Raw genomic sequence first — 26,581 nt, 5'->3', positions numbered from 1 at the left:
AAAAACAATTTCATGCTTAAAACATAATATTTTCTAAAAATTATCATTTGTCAAATAATTCAATTTTCAGAAGATGTCTCTTAATTTATTGGATTTTGGACGATTTCGACATCCATATGTTCAACGTTATATTTTCAAAGGTATGTGCATGAAATTAGTCCATGTTCCTTTGTAATTATCAGAAAAGTGGCTCTACTATACTATCCAATAGATTCATGCAAGGTTAATCAGTTCTAAGGGAACGATGACTTTGAAAACTTTCGCATTTTTTATGGGTCATACTGTAGACTAAGGAACTGGCTTACCCATCGTGAAAGAGGATGAAGCAACTGTCACATTTGTTTTTTTTTTATATGCAGAATCCACTTTTTCTCTTCGTTAAATTCATCCACGTTCATCCAACTCCACTTTATCCACCCGTGAACTAAATCCTCTCGGTCCGAGAATGTAGACGGGGTCATTTTCAATCAAAATCTTCCGATTCTGATTGAAGATGGCCCCGCTCGTTTGTCGAGTCGAGCCCCGCTCAAACGTCAAACGGGTGAACCCGTTCATTGGCCCATGGACTTATCCACCGGCGGTGAACCGAATTCACTCGGCCCAAGAATGTTGACATTAGAACAAAGCCATTTCCAATAAGAATTTGAAGATTATCAAAATGCTCAAACCGAGTGAATTAGGTTCACCGGTTGATAAGTCCATGGACTTATCCACCGATGAACCGAATTCATCGCGGTCCGAGAATTTTGACAGAAGAGCGGGGCCGCTTCCAATCTGAAGTGCACAATTTCCAATCAGAATTGAACAACTCTGATTGGAAACGGCCCCGCTCTAGTGTCAAAATTCTCGGACCGCGATGAATTCGGTTCATCGGTGGATAAGTCCATAGGCTTAAGATTTAGGATGAACTCGGAGAGCTTTTTCATCATCTTCAATTGTCTCTAGCCTATGAACGGTGCAATTTACATTCGGAGTAGCAAGATTCTGATTGGAAATGGCCTCGCTCTGGTGTCAAAATGCTCATACCGAGTGAATTTAGTTCATCGGTGGATCATTCCATGGACTTATCCACCGATGAACCGAATTTATCGACGTCCGAGAATTTCGACACTAGAGCGGGGCCGTTTCCAATCAGAATTGGACGATTCTGATTGGAACAGACCCCGCTCTAGTGTCAAAATTCTCGGACCGCGATGAATTCGGTTCATCAGTGGATAAGTCCATATGGACTCATCAACCGATGAACTGAATTCACTCGTTTCGAGAATTTTGATACTAAGAATTGGACGACTCTGATTGGGAACGGCCCCGCTCTAGTGACAGAATTTTCGGACCGCGATGAATTCAGTTCATCGGTGCCCTCGTCTGTGGACTTATCCACCGATGAACCGAATTCATCGTGATCCGAAAATTTTGACACTAGAGCGGAGCCGTTTCCAATCAGAAGTGTACGATTTCCAATCAGAATTGAACAACTCTGATAGGAAATGGCCCCGCTCTAGTGTCAAAATGCTCGGACCACGATGAATTCGGTTCATCGGTGGATAAGTCCATAGCTTCAGAATAAGGATGAACTCGGCAAGTTTGTTCGTTATCATCAATTGTCGCTAGCATATGAACGGTGCAATTTACATTCGGAATAGCAAGATTCTGATTGAAAAAGACTCCGCTCTACCATTAAAATTCTCGTACCGAGTGAATTCGGTTCATCGGTGGATATGCCCATATTAAAGCTACTTTGTTCTTAAAGTTTAGTCCATCCATTCGCATTTGTTACTTTTTTTCAGGTTTCTGGTATGGTCGTTCATAGTTGCATTTCGGAATTTGTTGTACTTGTGTGCTGTTTCCATATTTCTACCACAATATCCCTATGATGTTCCATTTCTTTGTACATACTATGATATCATCCATTCCATTCAACAAGCCAAGCCGCATGTTCACTGTGTACTGTACATACCCTGGATACTGATCCGGGCCAGACCGACGACATATTGTTGGGTAGGACCAACCAGGTTAAACGACCGTTATCAGATGAAATTATTGCCATCCATAATAAAGCCAATTTACAGGATAATCCAGTTTTGTTGATGATGCAGGGATTTTTTTTCTTGTCCTTTGCAAGCTTCCCCTCAGTACAAAAGGTGGGTGGTGTTCTGGCTGTGACCCGATTGGCTTCCTGTAGAATTGAGTGGTGGAACAGCCACAAACATACCACTGAAATGCCAGAAATTCGTTCCAATGACAGCGGTAGACATATTAGACTTTTTCTCTGGAATGGCTTATTACTTGGAAACCACAAGACAATCGTGCTTTTGGAAGAGAGATGACTCCTTGTCGGATTGATTTCCCTTCGGGTTTGCATTTCCAGGTGAAATTCTGCGGAAAACCACTCTCACCCTAAAAATAAGTATAGTGAAAAAGCTAAATGAAATCTAACCTCACATTTTTCTCCGTTCCTCTTATCCCTTCCGCAGGTATGGATCTTCGGTGACGTGTGGTGCCGCGTGTGGCTGGCCGTCGACGTCTGGATGTGCACCGCGTCGATACTGAACCTGTGCGCGATTTCGCTCGACCGCTACGTGGCCGTCACCCGTCCCGTCACCTACCCGAGCATCATGTCCACCGGGCGGGCCAAGTCGCTCATCGCCGGGCTGTGGGTGTTGTCCTTTGTGATCTGCTTCCCGCCGCTGGTCGGGTGGAAGGAGCAGAAAGTAAGTATCACGGGTGGTCTAGGTTTTTTTTTTTTTGAATTTTCATTTTGGGAATTCGAATTGAAATTGATTCACCTTTATTGTTGAATTGTGTAAACATATCTTAGTCGTACCTCTGTGCGTAGGATTTCTTTCAGATCCTATCAGAAGTTCCAGTGGGGATTCTTCTGTAAATTTTAGATAGTTATTCAGAAAGTTCTTGAGGGATTTTTTTTAGGATTTTTTCCTTTGTTTTCTACGAAATTATTCTTTCTGGAAATCGCCCAGAAATTTCTTCAAAACTTTCTCCAAGAATTTCTCTAACAATTCTAACAGGCAGTCCTTCACGGATTATAAAAAAATCTAGCATACATTCGGAAATTTTCTTCTACATTCTAAAAATTCATCTAAGCATCTTAGGGTTCTTTTGGGTTCTTTTCTCCGAATTGCTTTCAATTTTTGTTCTTGAAATTTCTAGAAATTTCTCCGAAGATTCCTTTAGTGAACCTTTTTTCCTTTAGTGATTTTTTTTTCAAAAGGTTTTATCGAAAATTATTGAAAGTATTTTTTGAAAAATCCTATATTTTTTTTATTCTTCCACACATGCTTCTAGGAAGTTTTTTCATAACTTAGTCTAAAATAGATTCATCAAAATCTTCCACGGATTTCTTAGAAAAATCCCCCAAAGTTTCTTGCGGAAAATCTTCCAGCGATCTCACTAGAACCTTCTCCAGAGATTCATTAAGAAACTTTTCGGGGATTTATTCGGAAATTTTCTCAGAGATTCCTTCAAAAATTTCTCAGGATTCCTAGGGTTTTTTTTTTGTTAATTTTTAGAGGGCTACTCAAAAATACCTCAAAAGATTTCTTTCGTAATTCGGATTTTTCTGTGGAAATTCCTCAGAGATTTCAATAGAGTTTTACCCAAGGATTCACAGATTCCCTGAGTAATTCCTTCATGGATTCATTTAGAAAATCTTCCAGGGGTTCTTTCAGATATCCTTCCCCTTTTAGAAAGTCTTTTGCGATAACACTTTAAAAAATATCACTTTTTTACCTAAAACTGCTGTTGAACCGATTTCAATGAAAATTTCTCTGTACGTTGAGTAGGTATGTGTGTAGAAGCATTGTGCCAAAATTTCATTCAATTAGATCTACCCGTTAAAAAGTTGTAGTCATATAGGGTACCGAGCCACTGGGGCAGTGGCTTCTATTTTAAGTTTTTTTCCGGTTATAACTCAGTAAATTTTAAATCAATTGACTTGAAATTCTGTACACGGCTAGATACTATGTATATCTATCTCACCGCGTTCCATTGTGTCAATTGGTTCAGAACTGACTGAATTGTAATGGCCCAAAAATAGAAGCAGCTGCCCAAGTTACTTGGTTCCCTATGTAGCACTACATATATCACAATAAGCAGATGTGGTATTCGGTACCGTCTACCCCCGTTGGTTTGCCGACATGTAATCTGAACACTTTTTAGTTTGACCCCCGCTAATCTGCACATCGTTCAAACTAAAAATGGCTCAAACGTCATTCTGCTTGTGGAACGGTGTGAAACGGAACGCATAATCAAAACAAAACACCAAATAATGTTGCCAGTAGTGTGCTTTTTTTTGACGCCAACAAGGTTGCTAGGAGTTCAAACTAAAATCACAGAGAACAGACATCCAGGCTAGAACAAATTTCACTCGGAAAGTTGTGTAAGGATTTGAATCTTTACTTGAGTAAGGTTGCAAACCAATACACGATGACAACATTAACGCCACCAAACACCATATTGCCACAGCCAGTGGTGAATTGAAACATTTCAAGTGGTGAATTAAATTAGTATGGGAAATTAACCGATTGCAGCGCCACGCTATTGCCACTTGTGTTGCCGATTTCAAATGGTCGTTAAATTCCTTACACAGTTTCGGAACTGGACTTGGATGTCTGTTCTCTGTGCTAAAATGAACCCCGTTGGTTTGCATGAGATGTCGTTCAAACCAACGGGGGTAGACGGTATAGTGAAATTCAAACTGCTCTGAAAGTATTCAACCAAAATGGCTGAAATTTTAACTAAAAACAATTTAACACAATAATTTAACACTGTTAAAGTTTTATGAAAATCGGGACAGTCTTGCCAGTTCTACAACTCAAACACTGCATACTGATTTTTAAATGTTGAAATGTGCCGAAAATGTTTGAATTGTTGAAAAAAAAAGAATAGCTAACCGATTATGTTGAAATTTTCACCAATCATTATGCCTTACTTGGAGAACTTACGACCAAATTTTCTGACGTTTCGATGAGCTAACAACAAAGTTATAGCCTAAACAATTTTTAAAATGGATGCCCAAAGTTTTCAAAATCTTCTATCGACAATATCTGCGCCAATCCTAAACCGATTTCGATAAAATAACCTACACATAATACGCTATTCTTGGTTGAAGAATTACCTTGTGTGTCACAAATGTTTTGCATTATGGAAAAAAAATCATTGCATAAAATGGCCGGGGTTCTGCTAAACCGAACTAAGCGCCAAAAACTTTATTCCGAGATAATTAAGCTTAAAGTTTATTCACTCACAAATAAACAACAGCTAAGATTGTTTGCAACTTTTCCGCATACATGTAACTTACAAGTCTTCATTAACCATCAGAGATGAAGAATACATGTAAATTATTTGAAATAATTGATATAATTACATTTAATTTCTCAGTACTTCGCACTCAGTTCACTCTGGCTGGACAAAAACATTGGAATATGGTTTATAGTTCACTTTGGCTGACTGAGTTTTTTTTGTTTCAGGGAAAACCAGTCGGAATGTGAAAAAAAATCTCGATTTTCATCGTCTATGAACTTGAAATCACTCACAATTCATTACATGAATCAGAGAGGACGCGTATAAAATGGTAGCACGGAGATCTCAAAATAGATTGAAATATGAACGGCGGAAGCCCTCCGAGCTCAGCCCTTCCCACCCATGTTATTTTCATAGGCGGTGCATGTGCAGGCACAGAGCAAGAGTGATTATGTCAAATGATGTCCTTGCATGTCCTGAGGTCCTGAGATGTGAAAGTGGAGCAATTTGTGTACTTCAAATTTATTCTGGTCGAAGAAAACCATGAAAATGTTCTGCCGAAGTGAACCAAGACAAAAAAAAATCGAAAATATTAAAGAGATTCGAACTCGGATCATTTAAGTGATAACCAAGCACGTTACCTCTAGATCATTTTGCCTAGCTGAAGGTCAGTCGTTAAGCCTGAATCAAGTTCTAAACATTCTTCTCTAGCATGGTTTTCGTGAAAACGCCATTTTTCGATCAGCCAAAGTGAACCAAGTGTTTGATTTTTTTTCAAGCTTTATTATTCTTATTAGCCTTGTTGTTCAATGACGGCTTCTGTGTTAAATTATCACTATGAGGTGTGTCGACATAACGCAGGTATTTAAAGCCAGATGATTTTTGTATTGTTGAGAATAAATAGATTCTAAAATGCAGTGGATTTGGTTCGGTCTGGCTGAATGTGATTTGGAAAAATGGCGATCAGCACCATCGAAACATAATTGTATCCTCCAACATCCGTATTTCTAATAACGTGTTCAATTCTCTCACAGATTGTTACTATGAGTCGGTTAGAAGTTAGAAATTTGACAGCGATGAGCAGAACTTGAAATGTTCTTCATCTGCACCAAAACTCTAACATTTCGCTGATTCTATGGAATGGTTTACAGTTCACTCTGGCTGGATGCAATTTTATTTTTTGTATGTTCTGCCAAACAGAAATTTTGAATTTACTCCACGAAGAGCTGTCAGAATTACTACATTTTTACATGGAAGGAGGATCATCAATTTCTTCATCCAATGGTTAAGAAAACTCAATTTTTCAAAAAATGGTCTTTGGTTCGGTTTAGCAGAACCCCGACCAAATGTTGTATGGAACACGTTGCAAAGTTTGATTTTTCAGCATTCTTCGCATTTAACCGGTCAAAAAACGAAAAAAAAAATTAAAAAAAAACTAACTCGGCAAGCTTTGTTGGATAAATGGACGACTCATGCTGAAAAAATCATTTATTTCACTCGTTACATAAATAACTATAAGATTTTTCCTCAATCAATCTATAATAGTAAAAGAATTTAAAGAGGTAGAATGCACTCTTAAAATAATTCAATAGTAATCATAGAGTTTCAATTTTTTTTTTCATTTTAAAAAGTCTGTGTCCCAAATAGGCTTCCAGGAAAAATATAAAAGTGTAAGGATGTTCAAAACAATAATCAAAAAAAAAAAAAACAAAATTGCGAATTAAAAATTATTACCTTCCAAATCATGTTTAAATCGATTTTATCCAAACGATATTATGGATTTTTTGAAGTTTTTCTGTAGTTTCGGTGGTCAATAGCATAAAACCGGTAAAATATTATGCAGAATATTTTTTCTGGATACCCTAGGTCATCCAGACTATTCTTGAGTTTAGATCCTCAAGTCTATGGGTGTAACGGTAACCTCTTTCATTATACAAAGCTACGATTTGTTATCTATCATGTCCAGTAAGTCTTCTGAAAAACCAATAGACAGTATCAGATCAGTCGGGATATTCTAGGTCATCCAAACTGTTCTTGAGTTCAGGATAGTTTGGACGACCCTCAATCTCCCAAAGCTTCAGAATAATATATAGTTAACTTCAAGATGGTCCAGTTACCGCGATTGATTAGGAAAAGATACTCAATATGTCAGATATAGCTGATGTTACGAGTGTAGACCTGAAATTCTGAACTCAAAGATTGTTTGGCTGACCTGGAACATTCCCATAGTGTCTCTAAATGATATTTGAGATTTCAAGAGCTTCACGGATCTCAGCAGATTATTCTATTCTATTATTTATGGCGAAACCACATAGCTATTCTTGTAGATTTGAAGGACTTTATTATAGAACAGTTTGGACGACCCTCAATGTCCCAAAGGTTTATAATAAAAAGGTAGACTTTAGATTGTTTAACTAACTGCGGTTGATTATGCAACGTTACTAAGTATAGCAGATATGGCTACTGTAACGAGTATAGACCTGAAGTTCTGAACTCCAAAGTAGTTTGGCTGACCTGGAATATCCCTTTAGTGTCTATAAGTGACATTGTAGATATCAAGAGCTTCACGGATCCCAGTAGGTTATGCAATACTTGTGACGAAAATACATAAAATTAAATATTCTTGTAGATTAGAAGGACTACACTATAGGACCGTTTGGAACACCTAGAACATACCAAAATATAAAACACCCTTTGATATTCTTGACGAAGGCTAAATGAATACATATAAACGTAATTCACATCCAAGTTCAGTTTTAAGAACAACTGGTATGTCGATTATTTCGTTTTTTTTTAAATTTCATGGTGTTCAGGATGTTCTAGGTTATCAATGAAGTCCCAAATATTCATATTTTTCCACAATAGGCAACAACTTTGCCGAAGACAGTATTCTGTTTTATCGAGTGGGTGAATGCATACAGCCGTTTATGTGTTGGGGTCATATATGGCACCAAAGGGTTAAAATAAAAAAAATGGGTATTAGAGGGTTAACTCAGACTGTTAGAGTAGTGTTTCTCAAACTGTTCGCCGCGGTTCCCTAATGCACTGTAGATCTTTCGCCGGTACACCACAAGTTACTCAATTGAAAAAAAAATGTGCTTAGTAAAGCTAGTGTAGCTTCAAGACTTTTTTGAGTTTTAACACTTTTATCTTTTACTATGTCTCCCAACTGTATAGATGCAATCATCAAACATTCCAATATTTGAAGACAATTCCAAGTTTTTATTGGAAAGCTTTTCATGAATTTCAATTTCAACTAAATCTTAAAATTATGATATTCTGAATATTTTCCTTACGATTCCGATCTTGTTATTGAACTTTTCTGCTTCAGCTTGGCCGATGTTACCAATTGCTTGTAATTCAAAGTACTTCTTTGAAGTTCCGTCCGGATCGTTAGTCGCCTGGTCTTTATGTTGCCTTAAACTTTCCGAAGAGACATGTTTCGTCAACATTATTATCGCAGAAACCTGCAGGGATATGCAAATAACTCATCCAGTATGAAAGTTTTAGAAGAGCCTCTCTATATCTATACGTAGAGATTTTCCGCACTAGTATTTAATATATTGTTGCAGTCATGAACTAAAATCTTCACAATCGTATTGGATTTCTTCCGGAAACTCAAAACTTGTCGAACCTTTTTGATTACGCCGAAATACTATGTTATAGCTAAATTTTTATAAACATTTGAAATTTTGGATGTGCTATTCAAGTGTTTGATAGACTTTTAGGGTTTCTGCATTAAAATCAATGCGATTTTTAAAATCTCAAGAATGATTATGCAACTCTCCAGCACTTTTTCTATCAATGTTTAGGAAAACTAACTTTTTTTTAAGTGAAACTGGGAGTTTTTCACGATTCCAAACTGGATCTTGAGTAAGAACTTGTTTAACTATTTTTTTTTGATGTACTACAAAGTTAAGCAAACAGTTCGGAAACCGCTGGCCTACAGGGCCTATTCCTAGGATTTCTCTGAAGATTGTTGGTACCAGTTCCTGCAATAAACTTTTCACGATTTTTTCCTGGAATTACTTCAAGGATTTGCTCAGAAATTCCCTCAGAGATGCATTTAAAAACATTCACAGTAAATCCATCGAGGAAGATTCCCTTATCTTCCTGGAAAAAATCCACCAATTCTCTGAAACTACCTACAGAAAATTCCCCAATTTTCCGGGAAAAGGTAACTCGTCTCTTTTAGAGGAATATTCCCACAGTTTTCTTTGAGAAAACTGCACAAATCATCCTGAAATTTCCAGAAACTCCCTAGGAATAATTTCCCAAATATTCATGTAGAAAAAAGAAAAATTAAAAATTAAAAAAAAAATTAAAAAAAGAATTGAAACAAAGTTAACCATATTTTTAATTGTTTCCATGCCTTCAAACATATAATTTTGAGAAACAAATGCAAATATGACGGCCGTCCTTAAATCTACCTTTGTGGCACTTTGTATGCCCATATCACAAAGCCCGTTGAAACAAAGCTCATGCAAATTTCTTAAAAAGCGTGATTTTTTTTTGCGAGAGAAAACTTAGCTCGATTTTGGAGCATAAAAATGAAACTAATTTGGTTCAAATGAATCAAATTTGTATTTATTGGTGTTTCTGATGAAGATGCCTTGATTTTCCCGAGAAAGATTCACAAATTGTTTAGGAAAAAGTTTCTCGAATGTTGCTGGGGAAGATTTCGAGCACCTTCGTGGATTTTGATGCCTCAAAATCTTGAGAAAAAGCCGCTATCTTGAATTTTGAGCAGCCATTTTGGATTTAAATTCGCCATCTTGGATATTCTGGTCGTTATTTTTAGACTCCGGACCGGACATCTTCTACATATCGAATATACCCATATTTCATGATTTTAGAGCCTGAACCTCCGTTTATCAGTCGCCATCTTGAATTTGGTCGCCATTTTTTAACTCTCGTCATCTTCTCCATACCAAATATACCAGTAATGTATGGTTTAATAGCACTAAACTCCATTAAAAAGCCGCAATCTTGAATTTGGAGCCGCTTTTTTGGATTTTAGACCACCATCTTGGATATTCTGGTCGTCATTTTTTTTTTCAGGCATCTTCTCTGTGCCAAATATACCCATATTACATGGTTTAGAGCCTAAAACGCCCTTAAACAGTCGTCACTTGGATTTGGAGCCGCCATCTTGGATTTTAGACCGACATCTAGGGGATTCCATTCACAATTTTTGGAATCCGGACATCTTCCTCATACCAAATATACTCAAATTGCATGCTTTTAGGGCCTTAAACTCCATTAAACAGCCGCCATTTTGAATTTGGAGCCGTCATCTTGGATTTTAGACCGCCATCTTGGATATTCTGGTAGCCATTTTTGCAGTGTAGGCTTCTTCCTCGTACCAAATATACCCATATTGCATGGCTGTAGAGCCTAAAACTTTATTAAACAGCCACCATCTTGAATTTGGTGCCACCATCTTGAATATTAGTTTATGGTCTCTTTTGTTGATTTCCGCACAAAACACGTCAACCATTCCGAAAGTTACAAAAATCGCCGCAGTTTGATGTGTCGCATGATAGGGCTTGGTTCAGTTTTATATACGGCCAGTTCTGCCGGTGCTGGTCCGAATCACTGAAATGGCCATAGCTCCGGAACGCCTTGACCGATCCGGACCATTTTTAATTGCAAACAATGCGGTAAAATTCCGGTTCGATTCGAGCTATAATCGGCCAATGGGAAGTGCCTTAAAAGTGAGTAAACTTTTTTTGCGCACAGACATACACACATACATACATACATACAGACATCATCTCAATTCGTCGATCTGCGTTGATTGGTATATTTGATTTGACCTTCCGAGCCTTCTATCGAAAATTCGTTTTATGAGTGAGCTTATAGCCTTTCAGTACACTTCGGTGTACGAGAAAAGCAAAAAAGATTCAAAATTTGGATGAGTATAACCTTGAGAAAAAAGATCTTTAGCTTCTGTTCTGAAGATAATTTTATCGCATTTATTTTGGGTTTCGTTGCAGAGATGTTTAATTTGTCAGGTCTGTTCACAAGAAGGATAAAATAATAACAAGGAAGAAAACAAAATGATGATTAGTTCCCTTCGAGGTGAATTAAGTCTCGAATATCGAAAAGCTCTGCCACCTGCTGGGACTTTGGCTTGTTAGAAGAGCATTCATAAGAATCCTATCGATCATACCGTACCCATAGGTCAAAGTTGAACCACCATTCGGATAAGCCCGCCCACTTGCTTCGCACACCGAGGTAAAAATCAAGAAAAAAACGTGTAACGCTGGAAATTAAAATAATTTGATTGCTTTCGGTCTCCCTTAGTAGGGGTGGGTATGTAAATGCTGGCACGTCCTTCGAGGACGCCTCCACTCCAGGGTTGTGCCGTTCGCAATGCTGATCAGAGTCCCATCCTACCAACCAAGCTGACTTCGATTCGATTCGCATATTTAAATCGCCGTTATTGGCAGAGGTCGTTGCGCCTTGTGCCTGTGGTCTATCTCCCTGAAGGTTATAGACCACCAAAATTTTGTGGTGCAAAATCTTCAAAATGTACCCAAGATAACGTGAATTGAACATAAAAAATGAACTTTTTCTTTAAAGAGTACATTTGTTAGGATGCTCAATTTGCATAAGTCTGAAATATAGTAAAAAAAAATTAAAAAAAAAAATCCAAAAAAAAATTCAAGAATTTCTGAAATTAATTTTATTTAAAAAGTAATGATTTTTAAATTATAAAAATCTTTCCAAAAAATGGTAAATCGTAGGTTATGAACTCAAATCGAGTGGTCTATTTTCCAAAAGCACCATCGTTTCATATCGAGAGGTTTGAAAAGTCAAGTGCGCTCTCCATCGCTACTTTATCCAACGATGAGAATGTTTGAACGGAAATGGATCTTCTCCTTCTCTGGTTTGAGGGGGATGGGGGCGTGAATCGTGAATATGGTAATTTTTTTTTTCTGCCACTCCAGTCCCAGTCTCTCCAAATTTCCACTCGAACCGTGCCAATAGCTTCCACTCACTTTTGCTCAACCGTAAATCGGCAGGAGAATGAATCACGGGGCACAGCTTCCAAGTTAATTTGATCTATTGAATCACCTGCACAGATGGAAGATTTGAGAGTGCAATGATGTCGGTGTGGTTTCGTTCCTTTATTGACGAATAATATAAAACAAATTTAAAAAAATGCTTTGTAATGGAGAAATCGAGCGTTCTCTTTAGATTGAAGTCCCAGCTTTTACATAATTGACTTATTTCAATTCGAAAAACGGACTTCTCAGTGCAAGTAGGTACCTAGATTCAGATTAAAACTTAAAAAATAAAAAATATAAATAAATAAAAATTTTCCCAATTGTTCCTACTTAAGTAACAATGACAGCTGAATAACAGCCCATTCAGCCAAAATTTTTATAATCAAGCTTAAGAACTGCTTATTCATCTGTTGTACAGCATCAATTTTTATTGGGTAGGGATGTGCAATTAGAGAATTTCGATTTTTATTTTGATGAAAACTCAGCGATTTGATCTGGGATGAAAAAAAAATCTCCCTTCGTAATTTGTGCACAATTCCAAGTCATGAAAGACTTCCAGTGGATTGAAGAACACCCCCCTTGGCTGAACTCAAACTAAGAATTGACTACAGATGAGAGTTGTGTGCGGCTGCTGTAGCTGCCTAGACTCGATTCCGACCAACAGGAAATTAATTCCTCAGCTGGCTGGGCATCCCGCAGGAATCTGTTTCATTACTGCTTCGATTCTACGGTTTGATGAGGAAAGCAGGAGTGGGAAGGTTTATCTCCTGGGAAATTATCAGTACGTCCACGGAATGCATTTGTTGGTGGTTTACTTATTGGCGGGCGTTCATTTTGCAGAACTGCTTTAGAATTTAAAGAAAGTAGGGGAACGAAACCCATTTTCAGCATACTCTCATTTTCATCCTATGGAAAACAAAGCCAATAACGGCTATTTGTTGCTGTATTTATGTTAGGAGTGAGCAGAGCATGCATGATAATAAATAGAACGGAAACAATTGGTTCTTAAATCGTCTGTTTTTTGGAAGAGGATGAATATGAGGGTATGGGCTGAAGAACGGTGCGCAGGGTGGCCCACACTTATATGAAAAACAAAAATTCCGAAAAATACCAAACATTACCTCCGGATTCAGATGTTTTGGTCTCCCAAAACCTACGTTTAAAATAGGCTTGAAGTTTGTATGGGAAAATTGGTTCAAATGTATGCAGAAATAATACGTTTTCGATTTTTGCCACTAGATGACGCTTTAAGCGTGCAATAGATTATTCAAACCTTTGTATTCTTGTGGATGATTATATGCCAAACAACTTTACTGAAGACCGCGAAGTTATCCGACGCCTGTTAAAAAAGTTATACTCTAGGTAAAGTGATGTGAAACTTTGGCTAGGGCATAACTTTTTTTACAGATGTCGGATCGTTTTGAAGTCTTTGTTGAAAATTGTTTGGCATATAATCACCTTCTAGAATACCAAATTCATTGAAGGCTTACAGCACAAAGTTCTCTAGGTTTACTAACCTGAATAGTCTGCCCGTGTAGCTGCCGGCTTCGAATAGCACTACGGACCACCTGTTCCGGGGGTATAAGTCCACCAAACAGGTAAACCCAATCCAAGGTGTCAGGCGATCCGTGCTGAGGGATGAATGGTTGAGGGGGTTTAAAAGATGCTCGATCTTTAACAGAGCCCGTAGCGTGGGTAGATCGTTTTTTTGGGTTGCGTTGCGGTGAAAGATCTACCAAACCGAAATCTAGTTTCGTCCTATTTTTCAATTTTGGAATATGTGTTCTGGTTATTTAGTCCTTGCTACTGATGTTGTGATGACTTCCAGTCTTAGAATAAAACTATGTTTACCAACTTAACTTTGCATGTAGTTAAAACCCACACCATCTGAGGCTAAACTCAATGCAAAGGAAATCAAATTGGGTTAGGAATCCATGTATGTACTAACTCTTTGAAGATTGGAAAGTGCTAGTACGCAAGGAACATAATACAATCCTTATTACTGAACACATGTTCCATTATTGGAATGGTATTGCTGCTAATGTTAAAACCCGGGTCTTCTTACTGGGGAGAATTTAGCGGTAAACAAGGGTTATGCTAGGTTTCTGATGCATGGCCAATTATCAGTGCTCTTGTTTTGTCTTCTTGAAATTTCTAAGAAAGCGAAACAAAAACTGTATCAAAATCGATACTTTATTGCCCTTCAATGGCGACATGCACTACACTAAGGATACGAGTAATGTCACAATAGATCTAAAAACTGGCCGCAGTGACAGACCCGAACAAGAATAAAAAAAAATCTGAATAGTCTAAGGGGCGAAATGCAATCACTGTAACAAAATAGTGCATTTACGGTACCGTTGCGATACAATTCTATCCTTTGGCATCACGAAGTGCGCGCATTTACATGGTGGCTCCAGGGAGGAGAAATAACGTGTGCGATTCAGAGTAGCGAACTGAGGCGATGATTTATTCAAACGATACTGGAAGAATAAATGGATGTCTAGATTAGAAGAATGAGTTACAACCGTAAGAGATGAGTATATGAGTTAACCCTTCAGAGCGCATGCCGTTGTAAAAAGTACAACACCGCCAAAAAACCTCGCTCGTCGTATTCAGTGTGAGCGCGGTGCAGATTTGGGATAAAATAGGCGCGTGTGCTTAAAGGTTAAAGGTATAGGGCACTGCATTGTTTTGATTTTGTATGGGATTTTGACGTTTCTTGGCCTTGTTGTTTACTAAAGTTCTGTAAGAGTAAAAGAGAAGGAGAGAATTTAATGCAGTGCCCTATATTCTTTGGACGCCGACGCCATATGTAATCTGTATGCTGAGTCCGGGACCATCCGTCGACGACGGATGGCGCAAGACCGTTTGTACCGAACGCAATAAATGGATGGCACTATTTAAAAGCACCATTTTGAGATAATCGCGCTTAAAGTTTCGTCACATACAAACAGACGTAACACTCTGAAAGCTCGGTCTCGCGAGGTTGAGAAAAAGTGTTCAAATTTTGTGCGGAATCAGTTCCGGCGAGTGCCAATATTTGTTATTGACAATTCCCCCGGAGTCGGGATAATAATTCGGAAGATTTAAAGCTCCATTTGGGTGAAAGATAGGAAGAAGAAGTAATGGAGTGTCGCAATACCCAAGTAACATTTTAAGTTTTGTTTGGCTCTACAAGAGATCTTCATGACCAATTTTATAGAACTTGCAATAAAACTGATTTATACATCAAAACCTCTTGATAACCTCTTTAAGAGCATCTTCCGGCTAAGTGGACCACTCTCGGAGAGGTTTTTCAAACCGCATTAAAAGTAGCAATAAAATCGTTTTAAAACCTAGTAGAAACATTTCCCATTTTCGATTGTTGTTGTTTTTTTTTCAACAAAAACTATGACAGCTCAAGATGCAGAGAAGCTTCTTCGATGGAACGCAAAGTTCAGGACGATACATCATTCGTAAGTAGAAGCGGTCATTTCAAAGTAATATTTTAGTTGTTATTGTGTTGGTAGGCTTATGCGCATTCAATTTTACCGTGAATATTGGGGTTGCAGAATCATAAAATTGACGCGCTCCGGTCCAACCAAATACGATCTTGATAGATAATGAGTTTCTGAGTTGAATGAGGCAAAAACTTTTAAAATCGGTGGAAAATCGCTGAGATATGATCATTTCCGTTTCGTGGGTACCCGGGTACCCTGCCAGCCTTCTACGGGTGTTTTTTTTTTGCTGGCCACACTACGGTTAAAATCTGTCTTTATGGATATCTTCAAGCATACTATAAAACATTTCATCAATGGTTTTCATAAAAGCAGTCATAAAACTGGGAGTTTTAATTATTGCTGTAATAAAACCCTAACAAAAATCAAACAAAACCAATCAGCAAAGAAATTGTTACTTGGGTAGTGTAACCGTAAAAAGATTCACTCCGACGAAGGTGTTATTTTTTCGTATCAGTTTCATCAGCTACGGCCTTCGGATTACTTTTTTGTTGATGCGGGTAACCAACCTTGTAGGCTAGCAGTGTGTTTTGTCGATCTGATTGCGCGTAATTGACAGGTAAAACTTATGGAAGAATTTGCCAGCGATGTGCTGTATATCGGGAAAATCACGTCTTGTGTTGCGAAAATGAAATGTTTTGGTTCACGTATTAAACAATCGATCGTCAATATCACGCGTGAAGACGAAAACAATTGATGCGCGGGTGCCGGGTGCTTAGTATTTAGTATTGTGTTGATTCTAGCCCAAGTAACACACATGTTATATAAAAGTTACGACAGCGCAAGTTTTGGTTGTATAGAAGTTTATTTTACGTTATTTTAACACAATGTTGAAATTACGTAAAATAAACTTCTATACAACCAAAACTTGCGCTGTCGTAACTCTATTATAACATGTGTGTTGCTTGGGAGCTGTAATCAACAGACGAAGGCATTGCGTGAAGAATTTAAAAAAAGTTTGGCTGATCAAAAGAAAAAGGCATCCGTTTCAATTTCGAATTGATGAATTTGGTGAGTTCGTTCTGATTTATGTTGTGTAGTTGTCTATATCACAATCATGATTGTTATGTCAAGCTGTTTTGGTAGATTTTATGCACTTTTATTATATGTATGTACTTGGGGAAGGGATGACACTACTTTTTTTTCTCGTTTCAGAGAGCGAGTAATGGCGCTTAAGCCTAGGCTTTCGAGCCTGGACATTAGGGTGAAATTCCTTTGTCCCATCCCACGAAGAAGAGCCTCGACGGAGTGACATTAACTTTCTTAGCATAATCACTCCCAACGTATTACATTTATTACATACTGTACTGAACGATTGGTACGAGATGTCCCCGTTCTTTAGCTTTATTATACTAATGACGCTGCACAGTAGGCCTGGCCGCTTCAATCCTTGTATCACATCTCCGATGTGCTGCAAGCATTGATAATGACAAGAAAAATGGCAGAAGTAGTCGATTCTACCATTTTCCAGGATTCTTTCAAAGAATGGCTGTGTATGTGTAGACTAGACTAGACTAGACTAGACAAATAGACGTAACACTCTGATAATCCCCATCGTACATCGATTGAACGGTCTTTTTCAAAATATGGTAGTTAGCCAACAGCTCAACCGTGGCGCTCGCATCGTTTTTGTTCGAATTTGTCGTTTGTTCACTACCGCCACCTAGTTGATGGTCGGCCAAACTAAGTCCTTTTAGCATTGGGCGAATATGTTTCCGTGACTATGATTTGAATCGAAAAATCTGGAGCAACATTTGAAAAGGGCCCAAGAGGTCTTGTGTCTTTTTTCGAAAACGCTCCGTGGGGCATAACAGCAGCCCGCCCACGCAAATGAACACCGTTATCCAAAAGATCGATGTTCGCTCTATCTGATAACGGTCTAAGTTTGTCTGAATGAGTTGATGGAGGCTCAGGAGCGACGTGTGAAGTCATTGTTTACCAATGCTTGTATGCCCTTTTCAAATGTTGCTCCAGAAATGTTCGAAGTGTTACATCTGTTTGTCTGTGGTTTCGTGCTTTGCCTTGTCCTTATGGAGGATGCGTGCTTAAATGGGCTCTAACTTTGGTTACAGTGCTCCAATCTTTATGAAATGTGGAATGTGTATTGTCTAGCTAGTATACTTTCAGATTAGACAATAAAAAAAGTTTGATTTTTGTTTTATCCCCGTAATGTATGTAAGGTCTAATTTGGAAAGGGAAACAACTACATTTGAATGTTTTGCCTCTAGGCTGTTTGTAATACCAACGATTTGTTGTCCGAAATTTAACGTGGACTGTAGGGTGCCAATATAAATCGATTTTTCGAATTACATAAACGGGTAGGGTTCAAATGTTTCGTCTCTTAAAAAAAAAGACCCCATGCAACATTTTAGCTCAATCGGACTTCGTTAAGTGTTTGATCAAAGCGGTCAAAGCACAGACAAACAGACATATTACTTAGAAGAAATTTGTTTCAAAAAGATCGTTAGGCATCACACTGGCACCCTCTATAATGCACAGTCTCAAGCATTCGTTTGCAGGTGTACTATCCCTCGGCTCGATGTAAGATTTCAGCAGGTGACGACTCCCCCGTGGCGTTACCCATTCATGAAAGATGAATAAAAGTTCATGATTGAGTCATTTTATGTAAACATTGACTGACGTCGCGTTCATTTCTCTCGAAAATTGAGAGGTGATGTATAAAACACACAAAACAAACCAGAACAGATACCTTACACACTTAATTTGGAATACCGTGTTCGGTACAGCTGTATACAGCTATACTGCATTGTTTACCTTTTGCACCAGGTTTTGACAGTTGGTGTACTGACGCTGAGTAAGAACGATTACCGAAGCTACCGAAATAGTTCTGCTGTTCTATTTTCGTCAAAAAAGTGCTGAACAGGCAATTCAGGATTGAGTGTGTACGAAGATTATGGACAGCGCCAGTTAAAATGAGCTGCGAAAATATTTGATGAAATTACTCACATAAAATATGAAGATGTTTCTGTAAAAAATAGATTATATACAGACTTGCTTCGGCATGAGAGTCTTTTCATTTGCAATGCATGTCCAATGCAATTCTGCATTTATCATACTCATACGCTTAAAACCGCTTACTATTCTGCGTAATTGAACCTAATACTCAACGCCATTGAAATTGAGGCGACTGCGTTTCGTTTCACTTCAACGGTTTAATGTTCTCAATTTTACCATGGCATGGCATCTGTTCACAATTAAAATAAAGATTCTGCTGCCAATCAGTTTCGAACAGACCTTGTGAATACAGGTATGTTCCGTTTTTATCAACACGGTCCGCGATTTTCAGTTGACAAAAACGGAATAGTGACAAAAACGGAATAATTTTCTTTAACAAAATATTTTTCAACATTTTAATATGAATTGGAAGTTTTACTGTAGAACACATTCCAAAAGTAAAAATATGCTGTTAACTATGAAATTTAATTGCTAAATACATTAATTTTAGCATATCTGCAACCAGCTCAAATAACAGTTTTCTGACTGTCACGCCGACAAGAGGTTTTCATAACATTTGCGACCACATTTTTGGAAATTTATTTTCGTTGAACGCAAAAATGACACATATTATAGTTCCAGTACCCGGATCGACGTTTTAAAATGTGACATACTTCCTTACATACTTCCAAGAATTATTTATCTCCAGGAACATAATTTCGATATCCCAACAACAACGGATATGTTTATTTCCTTCCGGAAGGCATTTTTTCCACGAGTATCATCTTCACAGATTCCTATAAAAGTTTCATCTATGATACTTTTAGAAAATCTCCAAGAATTTTTCTAAGCAAGCACTTGTAACTTCTCCAGAATATTGGATTCCCCAAGAAATTCCTCCAGAATTCTTCTAGGTTACCTTGTACCATGCCGCTTTTTTTTGGAACTCGATAAGAATTTTTAGAGAAAAGAAGTTTTGCCCCTTATGATTTCTTCAGAAATCCCTTCTCGGATCAACCTAGATATCTTTTTTTTAATTTCTCCTGGAGTTTCTTTGGGGATCCCTTCGAATATTCCACCAGGAAGTGGAATTTATTAACCTTCCTTATGCATTATGATGGGAACAGCTCGCTGACGTTGTGTACAGTTTGGGTCTATAATGGCCCCAATGCACAAGGTGGGCTATGAAAACCATTTTGGGATTTAATCTAGACATCCTGTTGAAATTAATCCAACTCGATTTGCTTTGGAGATTCACCAAGATTTTACTTTTGAAATATAGCAGTATCTCCGTTTCTTCAGAATTTTCTGCGGGAATTCTTCCAAGATCACTTTTTGAAATCCCTCCAGAACAATTTTCTGATATTTCTCCAGGGGTTCATTCTGGGACTCCTCCAAAATTTATTTCTGGGATGCCTTGAACATTTTCTTCCTTGGATTCTTTAAAGAGTTTTTACTGATATTTTTCCCTGGAATGTCCTCCATCCAAAAATTTCTTATAAGGATTTCTACAGGACTTTGTTTTGGTATTTATGCGCAGTAGAAACACCTACACCTACTGGAACTTTTATTATGAATACTTCCAAGGGCATTCTATCTTGATTAGTAGATGAACCAGACTTGGGCTGACAATCTCGTTAAAAAAGATAATATAATAATAATTCGCCCCGACTTCTTACTGCGTTTCCTGGGAATATCCCAGTAGTTTAGTCTAGTAATCTTCCAGGAATTCTTTCCTCAAATCCTACAGAAATTTCTTCAGGGAGTCCTCCTGATGTTCTGTGTAGAAATCTCCGGGGAGTTATTCGTGGGAATCCTCCAGAATTTCCTAGTGAGAAACTTGAGAAATTCCTTCTAGGAATCCTGTATAAGTTCAGAATTGATGGGATTTCTTTAAGATTTTTTGGGAATCCTTAGATTCTTCTGGGAATCCTTCAGTTTTTGGTGGAGAAATCCCCAGATCGTTGGCAAGTTCCTAGACTCATCTTTCCTAGAGTAACTTATTTCTGGAAAACTTAACTCCTAGTTCACCTAAAGAAACTTCTGAATTATTTCGTAACGATATCTCAGAAGAAATCCATTGAAAATAATCCGGAGGAATACAAGGTAGAATCGCTAGTAGAAATTTCTGAAGGAAACCAAGATTGCATTTTAAGAGCAATCGAAAGATGAAATCCCGGATAAAATGCATAGGAATCTCCAGTTTACCTAGTGAATATAGCAATTTCGGACGGGAAAAATTGGACAGGCTATCAAGCATGACAAGAGAGATCTCTGGTTGAAATTTGAGCCCCGTCGAAAAGAAACAGCAGCCAGAAGAGAAGAATTCAGCACATCGCGTAATTTCAAGAAAATCGTGTTAAAAACCGCGTGCAATTTATTGCACTTAAAAAAGTGTTGTAAAAATATTGTAGTGTAAAAATTCAGGCAATGACGGGCAAAACCCCGAACTGTTTAAGTTCTCGAAGAACACTTGAAGAGGCTGGCCAAGTTCCAGTTGGTACGTAGAGCTAGAGTAATTTTTCTATCGGACTATTGGTTTAATTTTTCTCATGTTCAAACAAAAAGTAAAGATATGCGTGAGAGAAAGCATGAATTAACCTTATCTACAGCTGAATTTGAAATGTGTTCAAAGCTATTGTAGCGAATGCGTCTTCTATGTCATCATTGGTGGTTCCTTGAAATTCACTCATGGATGCATTACCTCAAAATTAATGTTAAACTATAAATAACCCGTGTTCGAGGGAACAAATTTGACAAAAACTTTAGTGTTGACAAAAACGGAATGAAATGTTGACGAAATCGGATAGTGACAAAAACGGATAGTGATAATAACGGATAGTGACAAAATCGGAACATACCTGTATCGAATTAGTTGATAAAAGAGAAAACAAATCGCTGTCAGGAGGCGCTTGTCGTGTGATGATCATGTTTTCTATGGTCTATGGTCTATGGTATACTTGATTGAATTTAATTGCCATTCTAAATTTTATTTATTTATTTACTCTCCCTAAACGTCATGCCTCTTCTTTTCCCCTTGCATTGTCATTCCTCTTCGTCAGGGTCGCATTCAGGGGGCAACCCTACAATGCGATTCGCCCCCGGATGAGCTGCAGTGAAACGTTTGGTTCAATTGTAACCCTGTCCATCTCTCAAAATATGACCTACGAACCGCGAGCTGCCATGAGTATCGTAGCTTCCTCCTATTACTATCAGATATGATTAATAAGTTATTATCGTGTGTACACACTTAATTTTGATTACCGAGTTCGGTAATTTTTTGACGAGATTAACACTCCCGGCCCCAAGATCAAAAATTTGTTGTAACTAAATTTTTAATTGGCTATATCTCAGCAATGGCTCAACCGATTTCCAAAATTTTTTTATCAATCTCATGTCCGAATCCTAAAATTTCAGATAATTGAACAGAAATTATTCTAGGGGTGCTCAAATTTCCTCTAGAACAGTGCAACCGATACAAATTTTTTTCGACATGCTTATTTAATTGTAAACGTGCAAAATATTTCAGTAAACATCATAAATCTGCGTGGTTCACATGAATATAGTATAAAATAGCTGGATGCATATCGTAAATACAATCGAAAAATATTTTGAACATCCCTAGCGCTCTCGGCAGTGGCTAGTTGTAATTAAATTTTCAATTGACTATATCTCAGCAACGGCTCAACCGATTTTCAAAATTCTTTTACCAATCTCTTCTCCGAATCCTAAAGTTTCAGATAATTGAACAGAAATTATTTTAGGGGTGTTCAAATTTCCTCTAGAACCGTGCAACCGATATATATATTTTTAAATGTTTACCTAATTGGAAGCGGTCTGAAAATTACTGTACGCATAATGGATGTGTGTGGTATAGTATAAGATAAAATATTTTGAACATCCCTAGTGCTCCCGGCACGATGATCAAAAATTTGTTGAAACTAAATTTTAAATCAGCTATATCTCAGCGATGGCTTAACCGATTTTCAAAATTATTTTCCTTACATGTTGTCCTAATCTTCTAGTTTCAGATAATTGAATAAAAAATATTCTAGGGGTGGTCCAATTTTTTCCATATCAGTGCAGAAGATACGATATTTTTCAGCCATTTTTTCTTCATTGAGGACGTTCAAAATATTTCCTTGAACATCATAAAACCTACATTATTCAAACGGGAATAGTATAAGATCTATCTGGATACATGCAGTAAACCTCAATTAAAAAGATGTTGAACATCCCTAGTGCTCCTTGAATTATGACCGAAGCTTGACTGTAATTAAATTTTCAATCGCATATATCTCAGCGATTGCTCAACCGATTTTCAAAATTATTTTACCAATCTCTTGTACGAATCTTCAAATTACAGAAGTTTGAAAAAAACCTTTCTAGGAGTGTTCAAATTGCCTTTTGAACAGTTCAACTTGTTTCAAAATATTTATATCATTGTAAAAGTTCTAAATATTTCGGTAAACATCATAAATCTTCGTGATTTTAATGAGAATAGCATAAGATCACTTGATACATATTGTGAACTACATAGTAAATTGAACATCCCTAGCACTACCGGCATTGTGATCGAAATTCGGCTGTAACTATATTTTCAATGGGCTATATGTCAGCGATGACTTGACCGATTTGCCATATTATTTGACTAATCTCTTGTCAGAATTTTGTTTTGTGTTCAAATTTCCTCAAGAGCTCTGCATCCGGTGTATTTTTTTCGACTTGTTTACTTCATTGTGAACGTTCTAAATATTTTCACAAGCATGAGAAATCTGTGAGATTCTTATTAGAACAGTATAACATAAAAGGATACATATTGTGAATCACATAAAAACACACTCGGTGATTGAAATTAAACTATAAATAAATTTTCAATTGGCTATATCTCGCAAAATAACTCAACTGGTTTTTTATATTCTTTTACTTATCGAATCTTCAAGTTTCAGACAATTGAACAAAAATCATTCTAGAGATGTTAAAATTTCCCCTGAACCAGATAACCGATTCAATTTTTTTCCGACATGTTTACCTAATTGTAAACGTTCTGAAACTGTCACAGAAAAAAACTATTGGGACGTCCCTAGCGCTCCTATAATCGCTCCTATATATCGCAGCAATAGCACAACTGATTTTCAAAGTTATTTTGCTAATATGTTGTTCAAGTCTTCGAACTTCAAACAAATGAACAAAATACGTTCTAGGGGTGTTCAAACTTCCTTCAGAACAGTGCAACCGACACACATTTTTTCAAACATTTTCACTTCATTGTAAGCGTTATGAAAAAAATCCGCAAACATCATCAATTTGCTGGCTTCAAATGAGAAAAGTATAAAAATGCCGGAAACATGTAGTTAGCCTCACAGAAACAGGTTTTGAACATCCCCAGCCCTCCCGGCACTATGATTTTTAATTGGCTTCATCTCAGCGATGGCTCGCCCGATTTTCAAAATTCTTTTACTAATCTCTTGTCTGAAACTTCATGTTTGGAACCATTGAACAAAACTTAACAAAACTTATGCTCCGGTTCATCAAATACGCGCGGAACGATGATCACCAACAACTTGTCCGAAATGAATGTGAGGCCTGCTTGAAAAAGGCTAGTTTGATCAACTGTAAGAAATGCAGCCGAATGTTCTGTGCCAGTCACATACTGACACGCTCAGAATATGTGTGCCTTGCGTGTACTGGAGAGCCGACTTCACATCTAAAATCTGCAACGAAATCAATATGCTACTACTGTATACACGGAAAAATAAGAAGCAGCATATTTTGTGCTACATGTGCGGCATGTATTTGCAAAACACATAGAGCAAAAGTGTTCCATAAATATTGCGAGAATTGTTCCAATTGACACAGATTTGAATTGTTGATTTTTTTTATTTTGATGAACATTTGGTTTACACTGAATTAGTGTGAATGAGTCATGAATATTTTCACTACATCAATGTTTCAAAAACCGTCAAGCCGTTTCGTTGAATTTCGTAATAAAAAAAGAGAAATTAAACTGGTACAAAACTGATTTTTATGATGGAAGGAAAAAACTTCGTGTAAAAAACTTTGACTACTACTAAAGAGAATCTTTGTGGCCTTCGTGGCCGTGCGGTTAGAGGCGTCAGTCGTCTAGGCGTTTCGTAAGCCTCGCAGTTTGGGTTCGATTCCTGCTCCAGTCGGTGAAAACTTTTCGTGAAACGGAAAATTCATCACTGGACGACTACTGGGTTTTTCGTGTGTTGTCCGTTGTCTCATATTTGTGATCGTTCAGTCTGTACAACCTCTGGTTGAAGACGGTGTAGTCTTTTCAAAGAGAATCTTCGTGCATGTCACGTGATATATTAAGGCAAAAATGGTAATTAGTAAAGACAACTCTTAGCTACGAACTGTGGAACTTAAGAATTTAACGTACTGGGAGTGCTAGAATGCGAAATATTCAGAATGATTACAATGAGGCAAATATGTTGAAAAATATATTTTTAGATTGCACTGTTGCTGTTGTTGTTACACAGCAACCATAGAATGATTTTTGTTAAACTGTCTGAAAATTGAAGGTTTGCGCAACATATTTTTAAAACAAACCCTGAAAACCGGCTGAGATATGCATGCAGTAATCTTATACAATTTTCATTTGAACCACGTAGATTTATGTATGATGTTTGGGGTAAAATTTTGAACTTTTGCAATGAATGAGCAAATTGAAAAAATGTAATGGTAGTAATGGTTTGAAGGAAATTTGAACGCCCTAATAATGATTTTTTTCAATTGTTTGAATCTTGAATAACTGCAGAACATGTTACTAGAAGAATTTTGAAAATCGGTTAAGCCATCGCAGAGATACAGCTGATTAAAAATTTTGTTTAAACTAATTCGATCACCGTGCCTGGAACGCTAGGGATGTTCAAAATATTTATTCTTATGCTATTCTAATATAAACCACACACATAGATTATGCCTACGGAAATTTATAGAACGTTTAAATTGGTAAACATATCGAAAAAAAATATATCGGTTGCACAGAGGAAATTTGAACACCCCTATAATGTTGAATTGTTTGAACCTTGAAGATTATGATAAGAGAGTTCTAAAAGCATTTTGAAAATCGGTTGAGCCATCGCTGAGATATGTAAGATTCAAATTTTGGTTGCAGCTAAAATTTGATCTCAATTTCGGGAGCTCAAGAGATGTTCAATATATTTTTCTGTGAGATTCACTATAAGCATTCGGTTATCTAATACTATTCTCATTTGAATCACATAGATGTTTGATATTTACGGAAATATTTGGAAGGTTCACAATGAAGAAAAACTGGTCGCAAAAAATCGTATCTGCTGCACTGGTATGGAGAAAATTTGACCAGCCCTAGATTATTTTTCATTCATTTATCTAAAACTAGAAGATTAGGACAACATACTAGTAAAAAAATAATTGAAAATCGGTTAAGCAATCGCAGAAATATAGCTGATTTAAAATGAAGTTTCAACTAATTTTCGACCATCGTGCCTGGAGCGCTAGGGATGTTCAAAATATTTTATTGAATACGATTCCCATTTGAACCATACAAATTAATCATGTCTACGGAAGCGCTTGTATCGTTTACAATTAGGTAAACATGTCGAACAAATTATATCGATTGCACTGTTCTAGAGAAATTTGAACATCCCTAGAATGATTATTGTTCATTTGTTTGAAACTTGAATATTCGAACAAGAGATTGGTAAAATAATTTTGAAAATCGGTTGAGCCAGTGTCGAAAAAAATCAGCACAATGATGTTCAATTTGTGCGAAAACGAACACAAATAAACAAACACAGTTACCCATAGACACGAGGCCGAGAATGAACATGACAAAGAAGA

General features: G+C 37.3%; 1 protein-coding gene across 1 annotated transcript in view; it reads left to right on the top strand.

The window, feature by feature from the left end:
* The first annotated feature begins 2,118 nt into the window (after nt 1-2,118).
* LOC109428484 (octopamine receptor Oamb-like) overlaps nt 2,119-26,581 on the top strand; it is an 86,028-nt gene continuing 61,565 nt past the window's right edge. Inside the window, exons 1-2 of the mRNA XM_029855262.2 lie at nt 2,119-2,368; nt 2,475-2,711. Of these exons, the coding sequence (XP_029711122.1) occupies nt 2,324-2,368; nt 2,475-2,711 (282 nt within the window). The 5' untranslated portion in view covers nt 2,119-2,323. The remainder of the gene's footprint in view (nt 2,369-2,474; nt 2,712-26,581) is intronic.

This window comes from Aedes albopictus, chromosome 1 (genome assembly GCF_035046485.1).
Source record: "Aedes albopictus strain Foshan chromosome 1, AalbF5, whole genome shotgun sequence".
Taxonomy (NCBI): Eukaryota; Metazoa; Arthropoda; class Insecta; order Diptera; family Culicidae; genus Aedes; species Aedes albopictus.
The sequence above is the reverse complement of the archived record's forward strand: the minus strand, read 5'-3'. Positions and strand labels throughout refer to the sequence as shown.